We start from the raw sequence: 20841 nt of genomic DNA on the forward strand, positions 1-20841 counted from the left end.
ACACAGACATACCTCCAAGTAGCCTCCGTGACTCTTTCTAAAAGGATACAAATGACCAGCTGTCTAACACTTCCATTCCTCACCATCCAGTCAGAGCTGAAGAAGCTTCTTGGATGAGAAGCGAAACATTTTCAAAGAAAAATAAGAAAGTCTAGTTTCTTGAAAAAGAACCTTTGGGGTGGTCATAAGTCACTTTTTTTCGGCGCCATTATAACTTTGAACAGTTACTAAACAATTGGTTGTAAGTCAAGGACTATCTGTCAATATAATAAATGAGCTATTATTGCAAAGCAGCGTTTCCCAACTTTTCTGGACTGGCTGCCCGGGCAGGGTGGAGCAGGTAGAAGAGGGGATGGCTTTGTGTGAGGGGCATTTACGTGCATGCACGCATACACATAGCTTGATTTGTGGGAGCAGCAGACACACATGCGAGTGGGGCTGCAAATGCTGGGGCCTGCTGCTTGAGTAAGTGGGCCTGTGCATGTGTAGCCCAGTTGTGAATAGGCCACGGCCCAGTAGTGGGCTGTGGCCTATAGGTTGGGGACCCCTGTTGTAAAGGAGTCGCTTTCTTTTTATAGGTAAGGAAATCAAATTTGTTATTATGGTTAAGTCTCTTTCCTTGTCCAATTGTGCCTCGCTGGAAGTGACGCACCATTCCCATACCCCTTTCTTCTCCCACCTCTTTCAAAACGCTTTTACTATTTATTTATATCCCGCTTTTGTTATTTATTTATTTGTTTTTAAACAGCTTAAGGTGGCAAACATATCTAATATCCCCTTCCTCCTCCTATGTTCCCCACAAAAGCAACCCTGTGAGATGAGTTGCGCAGAGACAGAGTGATTGGTCCAAAGTCACCCAGTCGACCCTCAAGCCTAAATTGGGACTAGAACTCCCAGTCTCCTGATGATTGGTGTCCCAAAGTCACCCATGGGTTCCTGTTATGACTCAGCAGACGTCTTCTGTGAGTCTTTTCAGGATGTAAGGTCAATGATGCAGCTGGGGCTCGTTAGTGGGGTTCTGGTGATAAAAGAATGGATAGTGCCACGCCCTGGTTGCAGGAGTCAACGTTCGTTCCTTGGTTCGTTCAACATTGATTGATCATCAGTCGTGGTTTATGTAAGATACACTTGGAAAAGTGCTTTGTTTTCTGTAACCCTGATTCAAGGATACACTTGGAGAGGTGCATTGCGTTGTAAGAGTCTTTGTTTGGTATTCTGTTATCTCGTCAGAGACTGAGATTTATGTTATTTTGGGGCTCGCAGCCAGTCTGAGCCGAGAACTGATAAAGAGAGTTCCTTTTGTTTGCCTGTCGTCTGATAACGAGCGGAGAAGGGGGGACAGAACAGATTCCATGGTTATGGAGGGGCTATAAGTCACAATCTCTGAGTTTCTAACCTGGTGTCTCAACCACTAGACCAAACTTGGTCTTTTAGAAGGAAAATGAATTTTTGCAAAAGGAAGGAAATCACTTTAATTGTTCTGGAACAGAAACAAAGGAACTTAAGGGTTAATGACATGGGAGAGAAATCCGTTCCACAGTCTGCTGTACTGATCCCTAGATCTTAGATGCAAAATTGATATGCCTCTTTTTAGCTTTACATTATATTGTTATATATCCACATCCTCTTGAGTGTCACTTACTTTGGCCCTGTGGGGAAATTCGCTGGACAAAGCAATTATGTTTGGAGGAATTAGCAGTAACAGGAAACCAGGCCACCGAAGACCATGGTGGTTGGATACCATCAAAGCTGACACAACCCAGAGCATAAACTAATTCAAAGAAGTGGTGCAAGATCGGAAGATGTGGACAGAGCTTCTGGTCCATAGAATTGCTAAGCATCGGACACGACTGCATCCTCCACACCCTATTTCCAAATTACAGGATCATATCCTGTCACTTTAGGGGAATTTGAGGGAAAAACAACTGTACTTATGCTATTTCAAAAACAGCCTTTCAAAAGCCATTTCGTTTTAAATTCAAATAAATGGGTAATGAAGAAACAGGAAATTAGGAATACTAAGGAAGGATTTTTTTTTTTTACTTTTGATATACAGCAGAGGAATTCAAGACTAGACACAGAGATAAAAACAGATTCCTAATTGTGCACATAATGTACAATTAAAATATCCTGACCTCATGGATTCATAAAATTTCCCAAGGGCTAAGTTCAACTCATTCCAGTCTTTAATAATTGTTTGCATATCTTAACAGAAGATATAAAGATGTATTTTATTTTCTTCCTATGATGGCCCGACAGGCTTCACAGAGAAAAAAAAAACTTTCTTCAACAAAGGTAATTCTCGACTTACAACAGTTCCCTTAGTCATCATTCGAAGTCACAACGGCACTGAAAAAAAGTGACTTATTACTGTTTTTCACACTTACAACGGCTTCAGCATCCTCATGGTTATGTGATCAAAATTCAGAAGCTTGGCAACTGATTTACATTTATGAAGGTTGCGGTGTTCCCCTTTTCCGACCTTTGAGTCAATGGGAAAGCCAGATTCACTCAACAACCCTGCTACTATTTTAACAACTGCAGAGACTCACTTAACAACTGTGGCAAGAAAGTTTATTAAATGGGGCGAAAATTCACTTAACAAATGTCTCACTAAGCAACAGAATTGTGGTCATAAGTTGAGGAATACCTGTACTGAACAGGAATAATTTCTAATGCCAAAGCGCTGTCATCCAAAAGTAGAGAGCAAATGGCACAGTTTTCACACCTGAGTGAGACAACACTGGAATTCATGAAGTATATTCACTCAAGATCTCAACACCTCCTCACCAGCAATCAACATCCAGATAAGCAGAGATTAATGCTAAGATTAACTCTAGACCAACAATCCAACCATAAACAATACCCCAATCAAGGAACTAAGAACTCAAACAAGCAAAAAATCTATCCCCTTCAGCTTTGATAATGTTACTTATTGGACAACGAAATGTCTGCAAGAAAACAACTCAGAGAGCACCAAGGAATTGACCATAGTCTTGTCTCCTTCCTTCCTTCCTTCCTTCCTTCCTTCCTTCCTTCCTTCCTTCCTTCCTTCCTTCCTCCCTCCCTCCCTCCCTCCCTCCTTCCCTTCATCCATCACTAAGCAGTAACTCTGGGCGACAAACAATCATAAAAACAATCAAAACAGTTAAAAGACAATACAAAAAAGAAATTAAATACAATTAAAAGCCGAGAGACATTATAATGCATCAAGGTCAACATAACCAGGGAATGGGGCTCTTCACGCTGAGGCCTGGACAAACAGCTTGGTCTTCAAGGCCTTCTGAACGGCCAGCAGAGTCAGGGACATCCTAACCTGAAGAGAGGATGAGTCCAAGGGTGCATCAATATAATTAAATCAAAGGTGTCCAACTTTGGCAACTTTAAGGCTTGTGAACTTCAACTCCCAGAATTCCCCAGTTGTCTGGCTGAGGAATTCTGGGAGTTTAAGATCTCAAAGTTGCAAAAAGTTGGGACACCTTTGATTAAATAATCCAATCGTGACTGATGTTTGCGGAGGTAGAAGGACCAATCTCCCGAAGGGATTTCTGTATTCCCTGTATAGAAGTACAGATAATTCTCGACTTAGAACAGTTCCTTTAGTGACTGTTCATAGCACTGAAACGGCCAGATTCAAGGGCCTTATGACTGTTTTTCACACTTACAGCCATTGCAGCACCCCCATAGGCATCTGATCAAAATTCAGACACTTGGCAATTGACTCAGATTTATGACGATGACAGTGTCCCTGGGTCATGTAATCCCCTTTTGCAATCCTCTGACAAGCAAAGTCAATGAGGAAGCCAGGTTCACTTAACAACCGTATTACTAACTTGACACCTGCAGTGGCTCCCTTAAGCACTGGGGCAAGAAAGGTTCTAAAATGGAGCAATACTCGCTTAACAAATGTCTCATTTAGCAACAGAAATGCTGGGCACAATTGTGGTTGTACGTCGAGGACTATCTGCATTTTGAACTTTTATAGTGAATTATTAAGTTTTCGATCTTTTTGCCGCCAGAATTTAGCTGTTTCGCAATCCCTAAGGGAGGGCAATATGTCCTATTACTCCCACCACATAAACCATAATGTCCCGGACTTAACAGAATACGAACATACTTCAGCTTACTGACAGGGTACCAAGTAACATCCCCAACGAAAGAAGACTCCGAGGCTTGAGTTCCATTTTATTAGAGGTGTCATATTGGCACATCAGGGAAACCCCAAATCTGAAAGGCCCCAGGTTTCCCCCTCACGCCAAATGAAAGTTCAAGTCCTTGCCCAGCACCCACATGTCCATCACGTGGTCCAATGAGACACCGTCCAAAACTGGAGATGCCTCCCAGTTACCTCATGGCAGCTGCAGGGCAAGATGTCCTTGACCCTCTGAGATAGGAAGGTTATTTTGACTATATATCACTCGTACTCCACATCATCCTACCTCCCGTTTATTTCCACAGCAGAAAACGCGGCAGGCCTGAAGGCCCAAGGCAAAAGATGGCTCCCAGGCCTGGCACTTACTCTAAAAACAGCTGGAGAGGTACTTACTCTGCAGAAGGTGGAAGTTTCCTGGCTTCTCCGTAGCGAGGGCTACCAGCACAGACACCATTGCTTTGTAGTCCCCAGTCTTCTTGTACGCCGCCAGTGCTGACCTGAAGGTATTGTAGCCGGTTTTGTCCAGCGACCTCTTGAGTTCATTTGCATAGGCCGACAGATGGGACTCTTTCTCCTCCTGCTTTGTGACGCTGAATAAACTTCTGGGGGGGACATCAGACCCCTTGGCATGGCTTTCCCCTGAGACAGAACACAAAACACGGTGGGCAAGCACAAATTACTCAGGCTGATTGGGGGGGTCTGCGTGTCCTGAGAAATACAGGTGGTCCTCGATTTACAACAGTCCATTGAGTGATTGTTTGAAGTTACAACAGCACTGAAAAAAGTGACTTAGGGCCGTTTTTCACACTTACAATCTTTGCCTCACCCCCCCCCCCATGGTCACGTGATCAAAATTCAACTCACTCATATTTATGACGGTTGCAGTATCCCGGGGCCCTGTGATCCCCTTTTGCGACCTTCTGACAAGCAAAGTCAATCTGGGGCAAGCCAGATTCATTTCATAACCGCGTTACTAACTTAACCAGCCGCAGGGGTTCACGTAACCCCTGTGGCAAGAAAGGTTGTAAAATGGGTCAAAACTCACTTAACAATTGTCTCAGCTAGCAATGGAAATTTGGGGCTCAGTTGTGGTCGTAAATAGAGGACTACCTATAATTGAACTCTGAACACAGGTAGTCTTTGACTTACCACCTTTTGTTCAGTTGACTGTTCGAAGTTACCACGGAACTGAGAGAGTGACTTATGACTGTCTTTCACACTTACAACTGTTGCAGCATCCCCAGGGTCAGGTGTTCGAAATTCAGATGCTTAGCAACTGGCATGTACTTCTGACAGTTGCGGTGTCCTGGGGTTAAGTGATCTCCTTTTGCGACCTCCGACAAGCAAAGTCAACGAGGAGACCCCTAATATACTTCGGTTAAAGTAGCAATAGCAATAGCAGTTAGACTTAGATACTGCTTCATAGGGCTTTCAGCCCTCTCTAAGCGGTTTACAGAGTCAGCATATCGCCCCCACAATCTGGGTCATCATTTTACCCACCTGGGAAGGATGGAAGTCTGAGTCAACCCTGAGCCGGTGAGATTTGAACTGCTGAACTGCTGAACTAGCAGTCAGCTGAAGTGGCCTGCAGTACTGCACTCTACCCACTGCGCCACCTCAGCTCGTAAACAAAGAGCACACCTGGAATCCCACTGCTAATCCATGCAGCTGGTAGAGTAGTGATGTTATAGGAGGAAAGTAAGGAATGGCTATCATTGCATAGCTGCTTTCTGGGCCAGATTAACTTGCTGATAGTCTTCAAGGATAGCCCCATATACAGCATGATGCAGAAATCCAAGCTGATTTGTAAACTAGACTATTACCTAACAGCAGTTTTCCTGGTAAACTCCCCATGATTGCCTCCAGAATTGTAAATGCTCCAACACTGGAAGAGACTGGATAACCATTTGTCTGAAATGTTATAGGGTTTCCTGCCTAAGCAGGGGGTTGGGCTAGAAGACCTCCAAGGTCCCTTCTAACTCTGTTATTCTAATCTATTCTATCTGCTTTGATTCCCTATTAAATATCTGAAAAGTACATATTCCAGCTGGTTGACTTTGGGACAATCTACCGGGAGACCGTAACCTCGAGTCCCAGCTTAGGCATGAAAGCTGCCTGGTGACTTTGGGCCAGCCGCTCTCTCTCAACCCAACCCACCTCACAGGGTTGTTGTTTAGGAAAATAGGAGGAGGAGGAAAGTGTATAACGCCTGCTTTGCCATCTTGACTTACTTATAAAGTAATAAAGGTGGAATATAAAAATCAAACCAATCAATCAATAAATGTTCTTGAGGTGCGGTATGTCAAACCCAATTAGGCAAGATTGAGGAAACAAGAACTTTACAGATTTCACAAATGAACCAAGTGTTGAAATTAATTTTATTTCCTTTGAGTTTCCCTTCTTTATTCCTGCCATTAGCCTCCTTGAAAAACCCAGATTTGCATCACTTAACATCCTCTCCAGCAATTGTTTTCTCCAAGTTGCTGCACATCCTCAGGATCATACTTCAAATGACAAACCAGGATATTGAGGAGATAAATTTCCCCATTGTTAAAACATGTGCAATGCTTACTAAGAAACCGACTCGCCCTCTTACAATAGTAAACTATGCATGTCACGTTTGTTAATCGAAATTCAAAGTAATGGAAACATTTCCTTTCCACCTAAAAGAATCTCTCTCTCCCTCCCTCCCTCCCTCCCTCCCTCTCTCACTCTCTCTCCCCCTCCCTCCCTCTGTATTTTGAAGTCCAAACTGGATGACTAATGTGCAACAAAACAATTACAAAGATTCCTTCCCTGGGGCATAAATTTTTAAAAGAAGATTTAAGAATTTCCCTCTTTCTCCCAATTCAAAATTGCATTTGGTTTCATCCCAGGGTGAGTACGTGATTGAATTCAGTTTTAATGATGAACTGGAAGCGAAAATTTCCCCACAGGTATTATCAGGAACTTTATTCAAAGCATACCTTTCAGATATAAATCAGCTGTCAGATGGGATCCGCCTTTGTTTAAATGCTGCTTAGTTGAATCTTCCAAAAAGGCAATTTTCTTCTCATAATCCTGTCCTAAAATCAAAGAAAACCAGGTAGAGATACCGGCTCTTATTACCACAGTGGTACCCAACATTTCCAGTTTGTAGGGGAGGCATGTTAGTGACAGGCGCACATGGACCACTCCATTCGTGCGAGTGGCGGGCACATACGCCTTTCACTTGTGCGAATGGAGCTTTGCGCGTGAGTGGAGGGTGCTTGCACTTATGCACGAAGCTCCATTCGTGTGAGGGGCAGGCACTTGGCTTGGGCACAAAACTCTTCTTGGTTGCCCATCTCTCCCACGGCCTGGTTTCAAATAGGCCGCAGCCCAGGAATTGGGGACCCAATTGGATTAGCAGCAAATTTATACGCCGACCATCTCACTAGTAAGCAAATCTGGGCTGTTTATAGTATCATAAACACGTTTCCCTGAAAATAAGACAGGGTCTTATTTTCTTTTGTCCCCCGAACTAAGCGCTTGGCCTTATTTTCAGGGAGGTCTTATTCTTTTTGAGGTACAGGGACCCCCTGAACCTAGGCCCGCGGATCAGCTGATCGAGAGAGGGCCGGAGGTTCTGTCTCTGTTTCTGACACACTCTTGCCAGCCATCGCATCGCTGGGCCTGCCGCTCTTTTTGCGGCCGTCACTAAGAGAAGGGGCGTGGTAGCTAGGGTTTGCGGGAGCGGGCATAGCAAGAAAGTTCCGCTGGATGGCAGGTGTGTGTGGGGCACATGGGGCATGTTTCCCCCCTTCCCTCCCCAGGAAATGGCGGGGACTGGCTGCGCATGGATTTAAAGCCGAGGTGGCGCAGTAGTTAAATGCAGCACTGCAGGCTACTTCAGCTGACTGCAGTTCTGCAGTTCAGCTGTTCAAATCTCACCGGCTCAAGGTTGACTCAGCCTTCCATCCTTCCGAGGTGGGTGAAATGAGGACCCAGACTGTGGGGGCAATATGCTGACTCTGTAAACCGCTTAGAGAGGGCTGAAAGCCCTATGAAGCGGTATATAAGTCTAACTGCTATTGCTATTAAATATTTTAGGGCAGGGCTTATTTTAGCATATGCATTCAAAAGCCCGATTGGGCTTATTATCCAGGGAGGGCTTATTTTCAAAGAAACAGGGCAGCAGTGCAGGTAGTCCTCAACCTACTGCCCCAATGGAGCCCAACATTTATGTTGTTAAGTGAGTTTCGCCCCATTCTGCGAGCTTTCCTGCCACAGTTGTGAAGTGAATCGATGCAGTTAAGTTAGCAACACAGTTATGAAGTGAATCTGGCTTCCCCGTTGATTTTGCGTGTCACGAGATGATCATGTGACTCTGGTGACACTGCAACCGTCATAAATACGAGCCAGCTGCCAAGCGCCTGAATTTTGATCACGTGACACGTGTCACTTTTTCCAGGGACATTGTAACTTCTGCCAGTCACTGAACAAATGGTTGTAAATTGAGGACTACCTGTGTAGACAAGTAAAGAATTGAAAACGTTAAAACTTTCAGCATTAAAATAATAGAGTTAACAAAAAAAAACCATTTATTGGTAGCTGACGGTAGGTGGGAGGGGAAGTTCCTGGAAAGAGTCAGAACTTAAATCCAGGGACTTCATCAGTTACTGATGAAAAACAAACTGGCAAAGCAGCCTAGACATTTTTTCCTCATCAAGGTTGATTTGCTTTCTTTTGAGAGAGCTTAAAAGAAAAGCCTCAACAAAAACAAAACAGGCTGGAAGAGGATACTATTCTGGCAGAGGCTTGATTACTTTTTCCTGGGAAAGGGTTGGTTTCTACGAAAAATACATTTTAGTAGAGCTGCCAGCTGCTAAAAGATGGCCTCACCTGCATTGTCAGCCAACAACAATCTATCTTCTTGCAGAAGGCTGTGCTCGGGTTTGTATCCGCAACCGATGCCAGTCAGGGAAGAGCAAGCTTCGTCAAACTGCTTTTTGTGCTGAGGCCGAATAAATTGGTAAAACTCTGGCAAATATTTTTTTTTTTTTTTTGAAAAAGAAGGAAAGATGATAGTAACAGGGTCAAATGCTGGCCTGTTTCTCCCCAAATGCAGCATGCATTTTAGCCTGTGCAAATCCAGCATTGTGGTGCCATCAAACTTTGCTAATGATTTAGTGTATATCACACCTGCCCCCAACGCACACCTCTAAATAGAAACAACCCCTGGCTCCATTTGTTAAAGAAGGTATAGTTTATTAGTGATCAAACGTATTGCAGTGTTGCAAAGCCAGAACTGAGAATTACGCCCCAAATCCATAAATTCTACTTCTCCCTTCCTTAACTGTCTCTTATTGCGCAACCCCGATGTAACCAATCAGGTTCAGGCAAAATGTTTCCAAGCATAGTTTGGTATGCAGCTCCCTCTTCCTTCCAGCTGGGTGACCTTGAGGCAGTGCCTAGAGAAAGCACAGCACTTATTCCCCCACCCCCAGCATTCCACCCCCTTCATGGCACTCTGTCCCTGCGTAGCTGTGCACTGTACAATCAACCATAGTAATAAAAAAAGTGTGTGTTAGCCACAATGGTTACTGTGCATGTTACGGTGCATGCCTCCCCTGTTACGAATCATAATCCCTAATACTGTACACAGAGATGCAAATGCAATCAGCAGAAGCAAGCCTTTAGAACTGTATTAAAACAATATCAACAAAGCGTTAATCAAAGTATCAACAAAAGGAATGCAAGTCCCATTCAATCCCTCGTTGGTATTCATACATACTATTGGTAAAAGAGAAACCTGGGCACTTCAAATACCTCGCATGAGGGTGTGGGTGTTTTGATCTTCCAAGAAAAGGCCACTCAACTGAAATAACATAGCATCGAAATCGTGGTTTGTTTTGTATTGGCGGAGGGTTTCTGAAAATACTTCAAAATTCAGCTGGCTCAGACATTTCTTCACTGCTTCAAAAAAAGCGATGGCTCTGGCCGCCTTGGGCTCCAAAGAATTGGGTGCCTCGTTAGATTGCTGTAAAGTTTTTAAAAAAAAGATCATTTTTTTTCTCTTTCCATATGCCCAGATGTTTCAGCCATCTTAATTTCAACTATCTCTCCCCCACCCTTCCCTTTAGATATCTTTACTGTCTAAATCCTCTCCAAATATTTTCCAGAATGAATTTCAGGCCCTCAATAGCTACTGTACCTATTGTCAGGTTCCGAAGGGTAAATGAAACCAGCCAAACACAGAAACGGTCTGAAATGCAGTTTGTATTCCTTCGGCAGGAACTGACCAACAAAGCACTAAGGCAATGAATAAATTGTCAGAGCTGCCACCCTGTGCTTCCCACCACCTTTTATAGCTACATTGGTAATTAAGAATAGCTGTACCCCGTGCCTGTGCACACCTGTCACCTTGTAACCCAGAGAGAAACCATCCGGCAATTAATCATGGATTGTTAGCATGAATTTCTTCAGTTTGTGTAGGTGGGACGGTGAGTCTTGGCAGCTGGCCCAGTCTTCTCCCCTGAATGGCAGCTCCAGGCCTCTGAGTTGGCTGTTGTGAGGAAAATAGGAGGAGGAAAGTATATTTCGTATGTTCACTGACTTGAGTTGTTTGTAAAAATAATAATTGTGGGAGACAAAACAAAACAGAAAAAGTATCAGCCCCCTACCACCGAGACAGCATCTGGGGAAGCTACGAATTACAGTTAGTTAGGAGTTGAAGGACCCCTTTCCCCTGGTTCTGTGGGATGTCTGCGGTGGAATCTCCAATTGTCATCTGAGCTGCGCCTTTCACACCATTGGGCAAAATGGGTTTCAAAAGAGGTGAGCTGGGGAGCATGGGGGAGGAGTCTGCCGTGGCAGCTGATACAACTGTACTGGCGGCTGTGTCAGGGTCCGCAGGAGGACCACTTGATGGCATGGAAGCCTACAGCAGAACCTCCAGAGGCTGGTGTGGGCCAAGCCCATGCAGGGGATGGGTGTCAGGGCTTGCCAATGGCTCAGGACCACAGAGGCTTACCACCCCATGCTCCCCAGCTCATCTCTTTCGAAACCCATTTTGCCCAACGGTGTGAAAGGCGCAGCTCAGATGACGATTGGAGATTCCACCGCAGACATCCCACAGAACCAGAGGAAAGGGGTCCTTCAACTCCTAACTAACTGTAATTCATACCCCCCCAGATGCTTTCTCCATGGTAGGGGGCTGACACTTATTCTGTTTTGTTTTATTTGTCTCCCACAATTATTATTTTTACAAACAACTCAAGTCAGTGAACATACGAAATATACTTCCCTCCTCCTATTTTCCTCACAACAGCCGAGTGAGGTGGGTTGGGCTGGGAGAGATTGGCCCAAAGTCACCCAGCTGGGTCATGCTTTCAAGATGGGACTAGAACTCATACTTTCCTGGTGATTGGTTCAAAGTGACCCAATGGCTTTCGTGCCTAAGCAGAACTAAAACTCCCAGTCTCCTGGTGATTGTCCCAAAGTCACCCAGGCAGCTTCCATGTCTATAGAGCAGTGTTTCTCAACCTTGGCAACTTGAAGACGTCTGGACTTCAACTCCCAGAATTCCCCAGCCAGCATTCGCTGGCTGGGGAACTCTGGGAGTTGAAGTCCAGACGTCTTCAAGTTGCCAAGGTTGAGAAACACTGCTATAGAGGGATTAGAACTCCCAGTCTCCTGGTGATTTGCCCCAAGTCACCCATCCAGTTTTCTTGCCTAAAGTGAGACTAGAACTCCTGGCCTCTCACTTTCTAACCTGGTGCGTTAGCCAATAGATCAAGCTGGCTGTTAATTCATATCTTACGCCCTAGTAAATATTTTAAATGTTATCCTTAGTTCTAATCTTCTTGCAGGCATCTGTGTTCTGTGAATAATGGCCTAGTTAAGACTTGAAAAAGCAAGAGAAATTTTATGAATTCTTTCTTTTTGATGAGACATTTTAATGAATCTACTTGCTTTCTCCTTAAGGCCCGAAATAGTTCCTTGTAAATGCAAACAGCCAAGATTATTTGGAAATGCTATATTGAAGCAAATATAATTAGTCAAAGTACATGGAAGGAACTTGGTCATTCAATTTAAGCTTGTCTAATCATGCTGTGATTCTCCTGAAATTCATCAAGAAAAAGTCTCTCATGCCCATCAGTTTTTGCCTGGTCTGGTTTGTTTTTATTTTTCTAATGGGTAGTCCTGACTACGTGTACAGGTAGTCCTCGACTTACGACCACAGTGGAGCCCAAAATTGATGCTGCTAAGCAAGGGAATTAAGTGAATCACTGCAGCTGTTAAATTAGCAATATGGTGGTTAAATGAATCTGATTTCTCCATTGTTTTTGCTTGTCAGAAGGTCGCAAAAGGGAATCACATGGGATACTGCATGTAGTCCTTGCTTTGCAACAGTTTGTTTAGTGATCACTCGAAGTTAGAGCAGCACTGGAAAAAAAAAGACTTATGATCAATTTTAATATTTACGAATCTTTGCGGCATTCCCATGGTCACATGATCCAAATCCAGACGCTTGGCATGACTCATATTTATGACAATTAAATATGTGAAATGTCCTGGGATCATGTGATGATCTTTTGCAGCCTTCTGACAAGCAAAATCAATGGGGAAGCCAGATTGACTTAACCATCATGTGATTCACTTGGCAGTTGCAGTGATTCACTTAACTGTGGCAAGAAAGCTCATAAAATTGGGCAAAATGCAAATAGCTATCGTTGTTAAGGCCAGAACACACCGTTGTAAGTTATTAGTTGGCTAGAAAGTGCTGACACATGCATGATGCAATCTACGCTATGATTGGTTGCTGTAAATATAAAAGGGGAGTTTCTCTTCTCCCCTCTCTTCCACGTGTTCTGTATACAGGTACTCCCCGACGTTCAGTTCATTTAGTAACCATTCAAAGTTACAGCGGCACTGAAAAGAGACTTCTGACTTTTTTCAGAGTCACGATCTTTGCAGCATCCCCACGATCATGTGATCAAGACCTGTGAAGTTGAAGTCCACAGGTCTTAAAGTTGCCAAGGTCAGATCGGACACCCCTGCTATAAAGAAGATTAAAAACTGTAGGAGAAAAACACCTTTTTTCCACAATAGATCAAGCCATTGTGTGAATGGGGCCCATCTGGTTATTGGAAATACATCCTTTTACTGCCAATGGAAATGCCACATACCAGGCCGCTGACGATCTTGATTTTCTTCCTGCCGCTGCCTTTCTGCTGGTCCATCAGTTTTTTTTCATACTGAAGGGACAGAGTTGACAAACGCTTTGCCTGTAAAAGGAACAAGGTTAACAACAAAGTCTTCCGTTTCTCTGGGGGGTGTTTGTGGTAATAAAGGTAGCCACTCTTTCTAACATAATTTCAGATGACCACAAAACTGACCTGTCTCTAAATTCCACAATAGATGAAGAAATCATTAAATTGGTCGGAAGACCCTTGGGGTGAAGAATGAAGCATTTACAGCTTATATTTTCATTCATTCATTCATTCATTCATTCATTCATTCATTCATTCATTCATTCATTTATACAAGTAGTTCTCCACTTACAACCACAATTGAGCCCAAGATTTCTACTGCTAAACCAATCAGTTGTGAAGTGAATTTTATCCCATATTATGACATTCCTTGTCACACTGGTTAAGTGAATCACTGTACTTGTTAGTAGCATGGTTGTTAAGCAGTGGTGGGATTCAAATTTTTTTTTACTACAGGTTCTGTGGGAGCGGTTTGATGGGCATGGTGTGGCTTGGCAGGGGAAGGAAACTGTAAAATCTCCATTCCCTCCCCACTCCAGGGGAAGGAAACTATAAAATCTCCATTCCCTCCCCACTCCAGGGGAAGGTTACTGTAAAATCTCCATTCCCTCCCCACTCCAGGGGAAGGATACTGTAAAATCTCCATTCCCTCCCCACTTCAGTGGAAGGAAACTGTAAAAATCTCTATTCCCTCCCGACTCCAGGGGAAGGAAACTGTAAAATCTCTATTCCCTTCCCACTCCAGGGGAAGGACACTGTAAAATCTCCATTCCCTCCCCACTCCAGGGGAAGGAAACTGTAAAATCTCTATTCCCTTCCCACTCCAGGGGAAGGTTATTGTAAAATCTCCATTCCCTCCCCACTCCAGGGAAAGTACTGTAAAATTTCCATTCCCCCCAACTCCAGGGGAAGGATACTGTAAAATATCTATTCCCTCCCCACTCCAGGGGAAGGAAACTGTAAAATCTCCATTCCCTCCCAATTCCAGGGGAAGGATACTGTAAAATATCTATTCCCTCCCCACTCCAGGGGAAGGTTACTGCAAAATCCACATTCCCTCCTGATCAGCTGGGACTCAGGAGGCAGAAAATATATGGGGGCGGGGCCAGTCAGAGGTGGTATTTACCAGTTCTCCGAACTACTCAAAATTTCCGCTACCGATTCTCCAGAACTGGTCAGAAGCTGCTGAATCCCACCTCTGTTATTAAGTGTATTTGGCTTCCCTATTGCTTTTGCTTGGGTCAGTGCCAGGCGTCTGAATTTTGATCACATGCAATGTTGCAACTGTCCTAAGTGTGAAAAATGATCATAAGTCACTTTTTTTGGTGCTGTTGCGTCTTCAAACAGTCACTAAACAAACAGTTGTAAGTTGAGCACTATTTATTTGCCACTCATCTTGCTTCAGAGTGGAAGGCTTACCACACGGTGTTTATAGTGCTTTATTCTTACTATATTCATATCGTTGAATTGTTTTATTCCTTTTAACATTGCAAGCCACACAGAGTCATCTTGCGATTGAGATGGGTGGAAAATAAATTTAATAAAAAAAAATAATAAAGCCTAAGTAGCGGAGATATTTAAGATAGAAAGTCATGATCTGAGCAAGCGGGATTTCCCTCCTTAGAGATACAAGCTGACACTCGAGGGCCAAAGATCAGTCAAATCACTTTTTAAAAAAAAACCAAAATATTTGAGTACAGAAATTATTAGAAAGAAAACTAACTCAGAAAGAAAGAAAAAGCAGAGAGGGGAAAAAAAAAAACATGTTACCAGAATGTGAAACAGAATTAAACATTTCTCAGCTAAGCTGTACGATTAGTATCGGAGCTAAGAATAGGTATTTGGGTGGTTTTCTTTAATCTCTTCTGCAAATGTTTTAATCGTTAATCAATGTGTGAATCAGAGTTTTGTGTAAATTCCAGAGAAAGCAACTTGCTCCTTTTAAACTCTTAACATTAAATCCCAATATTGCCTAGGAGTTCAGGTTGCTCTTACACATTTAGAAAGCTATTGCTGATGCTAAAATACAGGTAGTCCTCGACTTACAACACTTCACTTAATGGCCGTTTGAAGTTACAAAGGCATTGACAAAAGTGACTTATGACATTTTTCACACTTAAGACCATTGCAGCATCCACATGGCCACATGATTTATATTCCAATGCTTGACAAGTGACTCACATTTATGACGGTTGCATGTCCCAGGGTCATGTAATCGCCTTCTCCCAAGCAAAGTCAATGGGGAAACCAGATTCCCTTAGCAACCGTGCTACTAACCTAACAACTGCAGGAGTTCACTTAACAACTGTAGCAAGAAAGGTCATAAAATGGGGCAAAATTCACTTAACTATCAGTTAGTAACAGAAAATTTGGGCTCAGTTATGGTCATAAGTCAAGGACTATCTTGGGCTATTGGAGATTTTTTTTTTTTGAAGTATTTTATTTATTTATTTCGTGCAGCTTTTAGGTCTTTTCCAAACTACAAACATCCCAGGGCAGTTTACAGTGAAATAAATATTCTACCATGCCTCATCCATCAATTTCAATAGTTTCAAAGGAGAGGAAGGCCAATGAGGTCTGCCTTCCTTAAAAGGTCAACTTCAGATAACCAAATAAGCTCATGAAAGCAGTAGCTACGGATTGCGGAAATTTAAGAGCAATATATCTGCAGAAAACTGTTTGTTTGTCAAAGCTGACTTGAGAGTTACTGGAAAGATTGCAATATTTCCGGATATCAATTTTTTGGGGCACTGAAAGCACTTAGGTTCAAGTAGGAGTCAGGAGGAGAGATGACTAGGCGAAATCTTTCTTTTAATTTCTGCACTACGCATCAAGTGACGTTCCCAAACAGCAGCCAGAGCCAATGTTGAAAATCAGCAGGGCAGACTTAGAAATGAATAATTAAGTTAACCATTTAGTTAATCCAGATCCCATCCATTGTGTGTGTGTGTGTGTGTCTGTCTATCTATCTAATCCGTCTCTCATCTATCTCTATCTATCTATTCATCTATCTACAGTGTATCTATCTATAGCTGTGATGGCGAACCTATGGCACGCGTGCCACATGGAGCCCTTTCTGTGGGTACGTGAGCCGCCGCCCGGAGCAGCTCCAACGCACATGCCCACACGCCTCCCACCGGCCAGCTGATTTTCAAGTCTGCCACACGTGGGAGACGCGTGTGTATGTGGTAGTGGGGAATGGGGAGTCATGCATGCATGCGGGGCGACAGGGGGTGTCGCATGTACATGCGTGGAGGGGGGGAAGAGCCGCCTCGCAGTCCATTTTTGGTCCCAGGAGGCCTGCTAGGTCCAAAACAGGGCACAGGGGTGGCATGCGCATACACGAGCGGGAACGGGGTTTTTGCGCATGTATGGGGGAGTGCGGGGGGGTCATGTGCGCATGCACAGGGGCCGGGGCACGTTACATTATGGATGTCGACAATTTGAGGAGGAAAAGGTTAGCCATCACTGATCTATAGTATGTCTGTTAATCTACAGCATCCATCTATCCATCCATCCATCCACCCACCCACCTTTCTATCATCTATCTGTCTACCTAATTTTAAGATACTAACTACCGTGTTCCCCCCCAAAATAAGACAGGGTCTTAATTTATTTTGACCCCTGAAATAAGCGTCTGGCCTTATTTTCGGGGAGGTCTTGTTATTTTTGAGGTGCAGGAGGCGGCGAGCATGGTCACCTCATCATGCCGCTGTGTTGCAGTACTTTTTGGGAGGGCACTTATTTTAACGCATATGCTCAAAAGCCCAATTGGCCTTATTAGCAATAGCAATAGCAGTTAGACTTATATACCGCTTCATAGGGCTTTCAGCCCTCTCTAAGCGGTTTACAGAGTCAGCATATCGCCCCCAACAACAATCCGGGTCCTCATTTCACCCACCTCGGAAGGATGGAAGGCTGAGTCAACCTTGAGCCGGTGAGATTAGAACCGCTGAACTGCAGCTAACAGTCAGCTGAAGTGGGAGGTCTTATTTTCGGGGAAACAGTCTCTGTCCCCCTGCCTTACTGCCTATTTTTAAAAAGCCACTATCTATCAACCCATCCCTTATCTCGACATATCTGTCTGTCTGGCAATCTATCAAAGGTACCCTGGGGCATCTTCCGAAAGAGCCTTTTAAAGCCTGAATATCGCCATGAGAGAAGTAATGGAAAGGCAGGAGAAAGTTTATGTTTACTTCGCTGCCACCCACATCAAAAGAAATCCTATAATGAAGTCCAGCCCATGTGCGTACCGATTCCTCTCCCGGCAAACCTTTCTCCTCTTCTGTTTCATTACAGCTTTTCTCGTTGTGCTCCAGGGCATCCAAGAGACCTTCAGGCTGCCTTCTGGAAGAGGATGGGCCCTGCCCATAGGCCATGCACACCCCGGCTTCTCCGTTATCTGAGACAAAAAACAGAGGCTGAAAAAAATGCATTTCAACCAACTTTCGTTTCTTTCCGAGGTCTTCAAACTTGGCAACTTTAAGACTTGTGGACTTCAACTCCCAGAATTCTCTAGCCAGCATAGGGTAGCTATGCTGGCTGGAGAATTCTGGGAGTTGAAGTCCACAAGTCTTAAAGTTGCCAAGTTTGGGGACTCCTGTACTAAGGGATAGGAAGTGAAAGAGGAGCGGTTCGAAACTTGTCCAATACAGAGTCCTCAACTTACAACATTTCGTTAGTGACCGTCCAAACTTACATCATCACTGAAAAAAGTGACTTATGGCCATTATTCACATTTACAACCATTACAGCATCCCCCATGGTCAGGTGATCAAAATTCAGATGCTTGGCAACTGACTCGTATTTATGATGGCTGCAGCGTCCCGGGATCACGCGGTTCCCTTTTGCGACCTCCTGACAAGCAAAGTCCACGGGGAAGCCAGAGTCACTTAATAACCACGTTACTAATTTAACAAGCACTGTGATTCACTTAACAACTGTGCCAGAAAAGTCGCAAAATGAGGCGAAACTCATTGAACAAAGGTCCTAAGTGGAGGACTACCTGCATGCTAAGATATTTAATTTAATACCTGGAACATTATATTAATATAACTAGCGGGCCGGGACACAAAATTGTGGTTTGATTGATAGGAGAAGGCGGGCTCCTGCATGAGGCAAGTTATGTTATGATTGGTTGGTGGCCAAAAAGGGGGAGTTTCCCCTTTCCCCCGCCTTTTTCTTGTGTGGGTGCTCCGTACGCTCTTCTCTAATTTACCTCATGATGACGCAGGGATGTGCCTGACTATCTTGTGTACTATAAATATTCCTCGATATTAAGTATATTTACATGAAACTGCAAGTTGGCGTCAGCGTCTCTGACTGTGTTTGCGCAATCACCTGACAGAACATATTTGGAGAACTTTTGGAATGAAAGCTTTTTCCGTGACATGACCAAGCATTTCCTAAGAAATCTATTTTTGTTTGCATCAAAATGCGCTGGAGTCATAGCCGTTTGCTGAATTACTCTGCTGGTGGCTTGCTGCTCACATTTATGGCCCTTGTGAGTCCCAAAAGTTACAGCAGTGAAGTCACAAAGGCATTGGGCCACAAGTAAATGACAACACAGGAAAAGCCAAGGAAGGCAAAAACAATTCTCTGCTGCCTTAGACCTGGGATGGCGAAGCTACGGCACCCGTGCCGGAAGTGGCACGCAGAGCCATCTCTATGGGCATGCAGCCGTCGCCCACTGCCCTTCTGGATTCTGATGCGCTGGCCGACTGGTCTTCATGCATGCGGGAGTGCCGGAAACCGGAAGAGTGGGCTCCCGGCGTGCATGCACATGCCGGAAAGATGATCTTCTGATTTCGGGTGTGCGCATGCACATCAGCCAGCTGGTCTTCCGGTTTCTGGCACGTATGCACATGCGAAGACCAGTTGGCTAGGGTGCATGTGAGCGCTGGTAACCGGAAGATCATCTCCCTGGTGCGCTAAGGGGCTGTTCTTCTGGTTTCTGGCATGTGCCCTCCTATTTTGGCACTCAGTGCCTAAAAGGTTCGCCAACACTGCCTTAAACAAATGGCGGTAGACTGGCCTTTTGTAGCCCACTGCTGAGCTGGGTACCTAAACAAGCATTAGGGATTCCTTGAAAGCAGCCCAATTGTGAGGAGCCCCTGGGTGTTTTCTAAGCTGGGTTGTCTTGCAGACATTTCACTACCCAACTAGGCAACCTCATCAGTGTTAGAAGGGAGGAGGGATTGCAGGGAGGGGAGGAGGAGGAGGTGGAGTCGTTGGTCCTCTCTGAGCTTGGTTGTTTCCTTGCAGACATTTCATTACCCAACTAGGCAACCTCATCAGTGTTAGAAGGGAGGAGGGATTACAGGGAGTGGAGGAGGAGGACGACGACAGTGAAGTCCTTGGTCCTCTCTAAGCTTGGTTGTTTTCCTGCAGAGGTTTCATTACCAACTAGGCAACCTCCTCAGTAGAAGGGAGTGGGGTTTTCAGGAAGGAGGAGGAGAAGCAGAAAGAGGAAGAGGAGGATTGTAGGGTCCTCGGTCCTTTCTTAGGTTGTTTTCTTGCAGATGTTTCATTACGCAACTAGGCAACCTCATCAGTGTTAGAAGGGAGTGAGATTTACAAAGGATTGTAGCGTTCTCAGTGTTCTCTGAGCTTAGCTGTTTTCTTCCAGACGTTTCATTACCCAACTAGCTAACATCATCGGTGCTAGAAGGGAGTGGGGTTTGAACTGATGATATTACCCAGTTGGGTGATGAAACGTCTACAAGAAAACAACCAAGCTCAGAGATCACCCAGGACCCCTCATGTCAACCCTAAGCCACAAGTACTCTCGTTTATTGGTGACATAATTACGAGGCATGCAAATGGAATGATTTGATGTACACTGTGTACAATTTGCACATGGCCACAATATAAATTAATGGGTCTTAAACAGGAATGTTCCATCTGTTCCAGAATGTCTCAGAACATGAAGCACTCAATGTTCCAGGAATAAAAAAGTCGAATTAAACAACCCGATCAAGGCAACAAGCAGTTATCCTGAAACTGTGACTCATGCAGCATCACCATTATATTGGACATAAATCAACATTTGCATGCCAGCATCCATATCACTGTTGTTGTTTGCAACATTTATTTATTTAGTTAGATTTTTGTCTTGTTTTTATTACTTTTGTTAAGTCACTCAAGGCGGTGAACGTACCTAATCTCCTCCCCCTATTTTTCCCACCACAACCTCTGTATGAGATGGATTGTGCTGAGAGAGAATGGCTCTCTCAGCCAGCCAGCTCTCATACCTAGGGCAGGACTAGAACTCACAGTCTCCTGGTGATTGGCTCAAAGTCTAGGGCAACTTAATAGTAAGGTACAGATAATCTTCTCTTACAATCATTTGTTTAGTGACCATTTGAAGTTGCAAGGGTGCTGAAAAAAGTGACTTACGACCGTTTTTCACATTTGCAGACTCCCGCATTCCCACAGTCACATGATCAAAAT

At 44.2% G+C, this 20841-nt stretch overlaps 1 protein-coding gene across 1 annotated transcript in view; it reads right to left on the reverse strand.

Moving 5' to 3' along the window:
• RTEL1 (regulator of telomere elongation helicase 1) overlaps nt 1-20841 on the reverse strand; it is a 120167-nt gene that overhangs the window by 12605 nt on the left and 86721 nt on the right. Inside the window, exons 27-32 of the mRNA XM_032218561.1 lie at nt 17643-17791; nt 13306-13404; nt 9944-10154; nt 9017-9154; nt 7120-7218; nt 4547-4792 (exon numbers count right to left, since the gene is read on the reverse strand). Coding sequence (XP_032074452.1) covers nt 4547-4792; nt 7120-7218; nt 9017-9154; nt 9944-10154; nt 13306-13404; nt 17643-17791 — 942 coding nt within the window. The remainder of the gene's footprint in view (nt 1-4546; nt 4793-7119; nt 7219-9016; nt 9155-9943; nt 10155-13305; nt 13405-17642; nt 17792-20841) is intronic.

This window comes from Thamnophis elegans, chromosome 5 (genome assembly GCF_009769535.1).
Source record: "Thamnophis elegans isolate rThaEle1 chromosome 5, rThaEle1.pri, whole genome shotgun sequence".
Taxonomy (NCBI): Eukaryota; Metazoa; Chordata; class Lepidosauria; order Squamata; family Colubridae; genus Thamnophis; species Thamnophis elegans.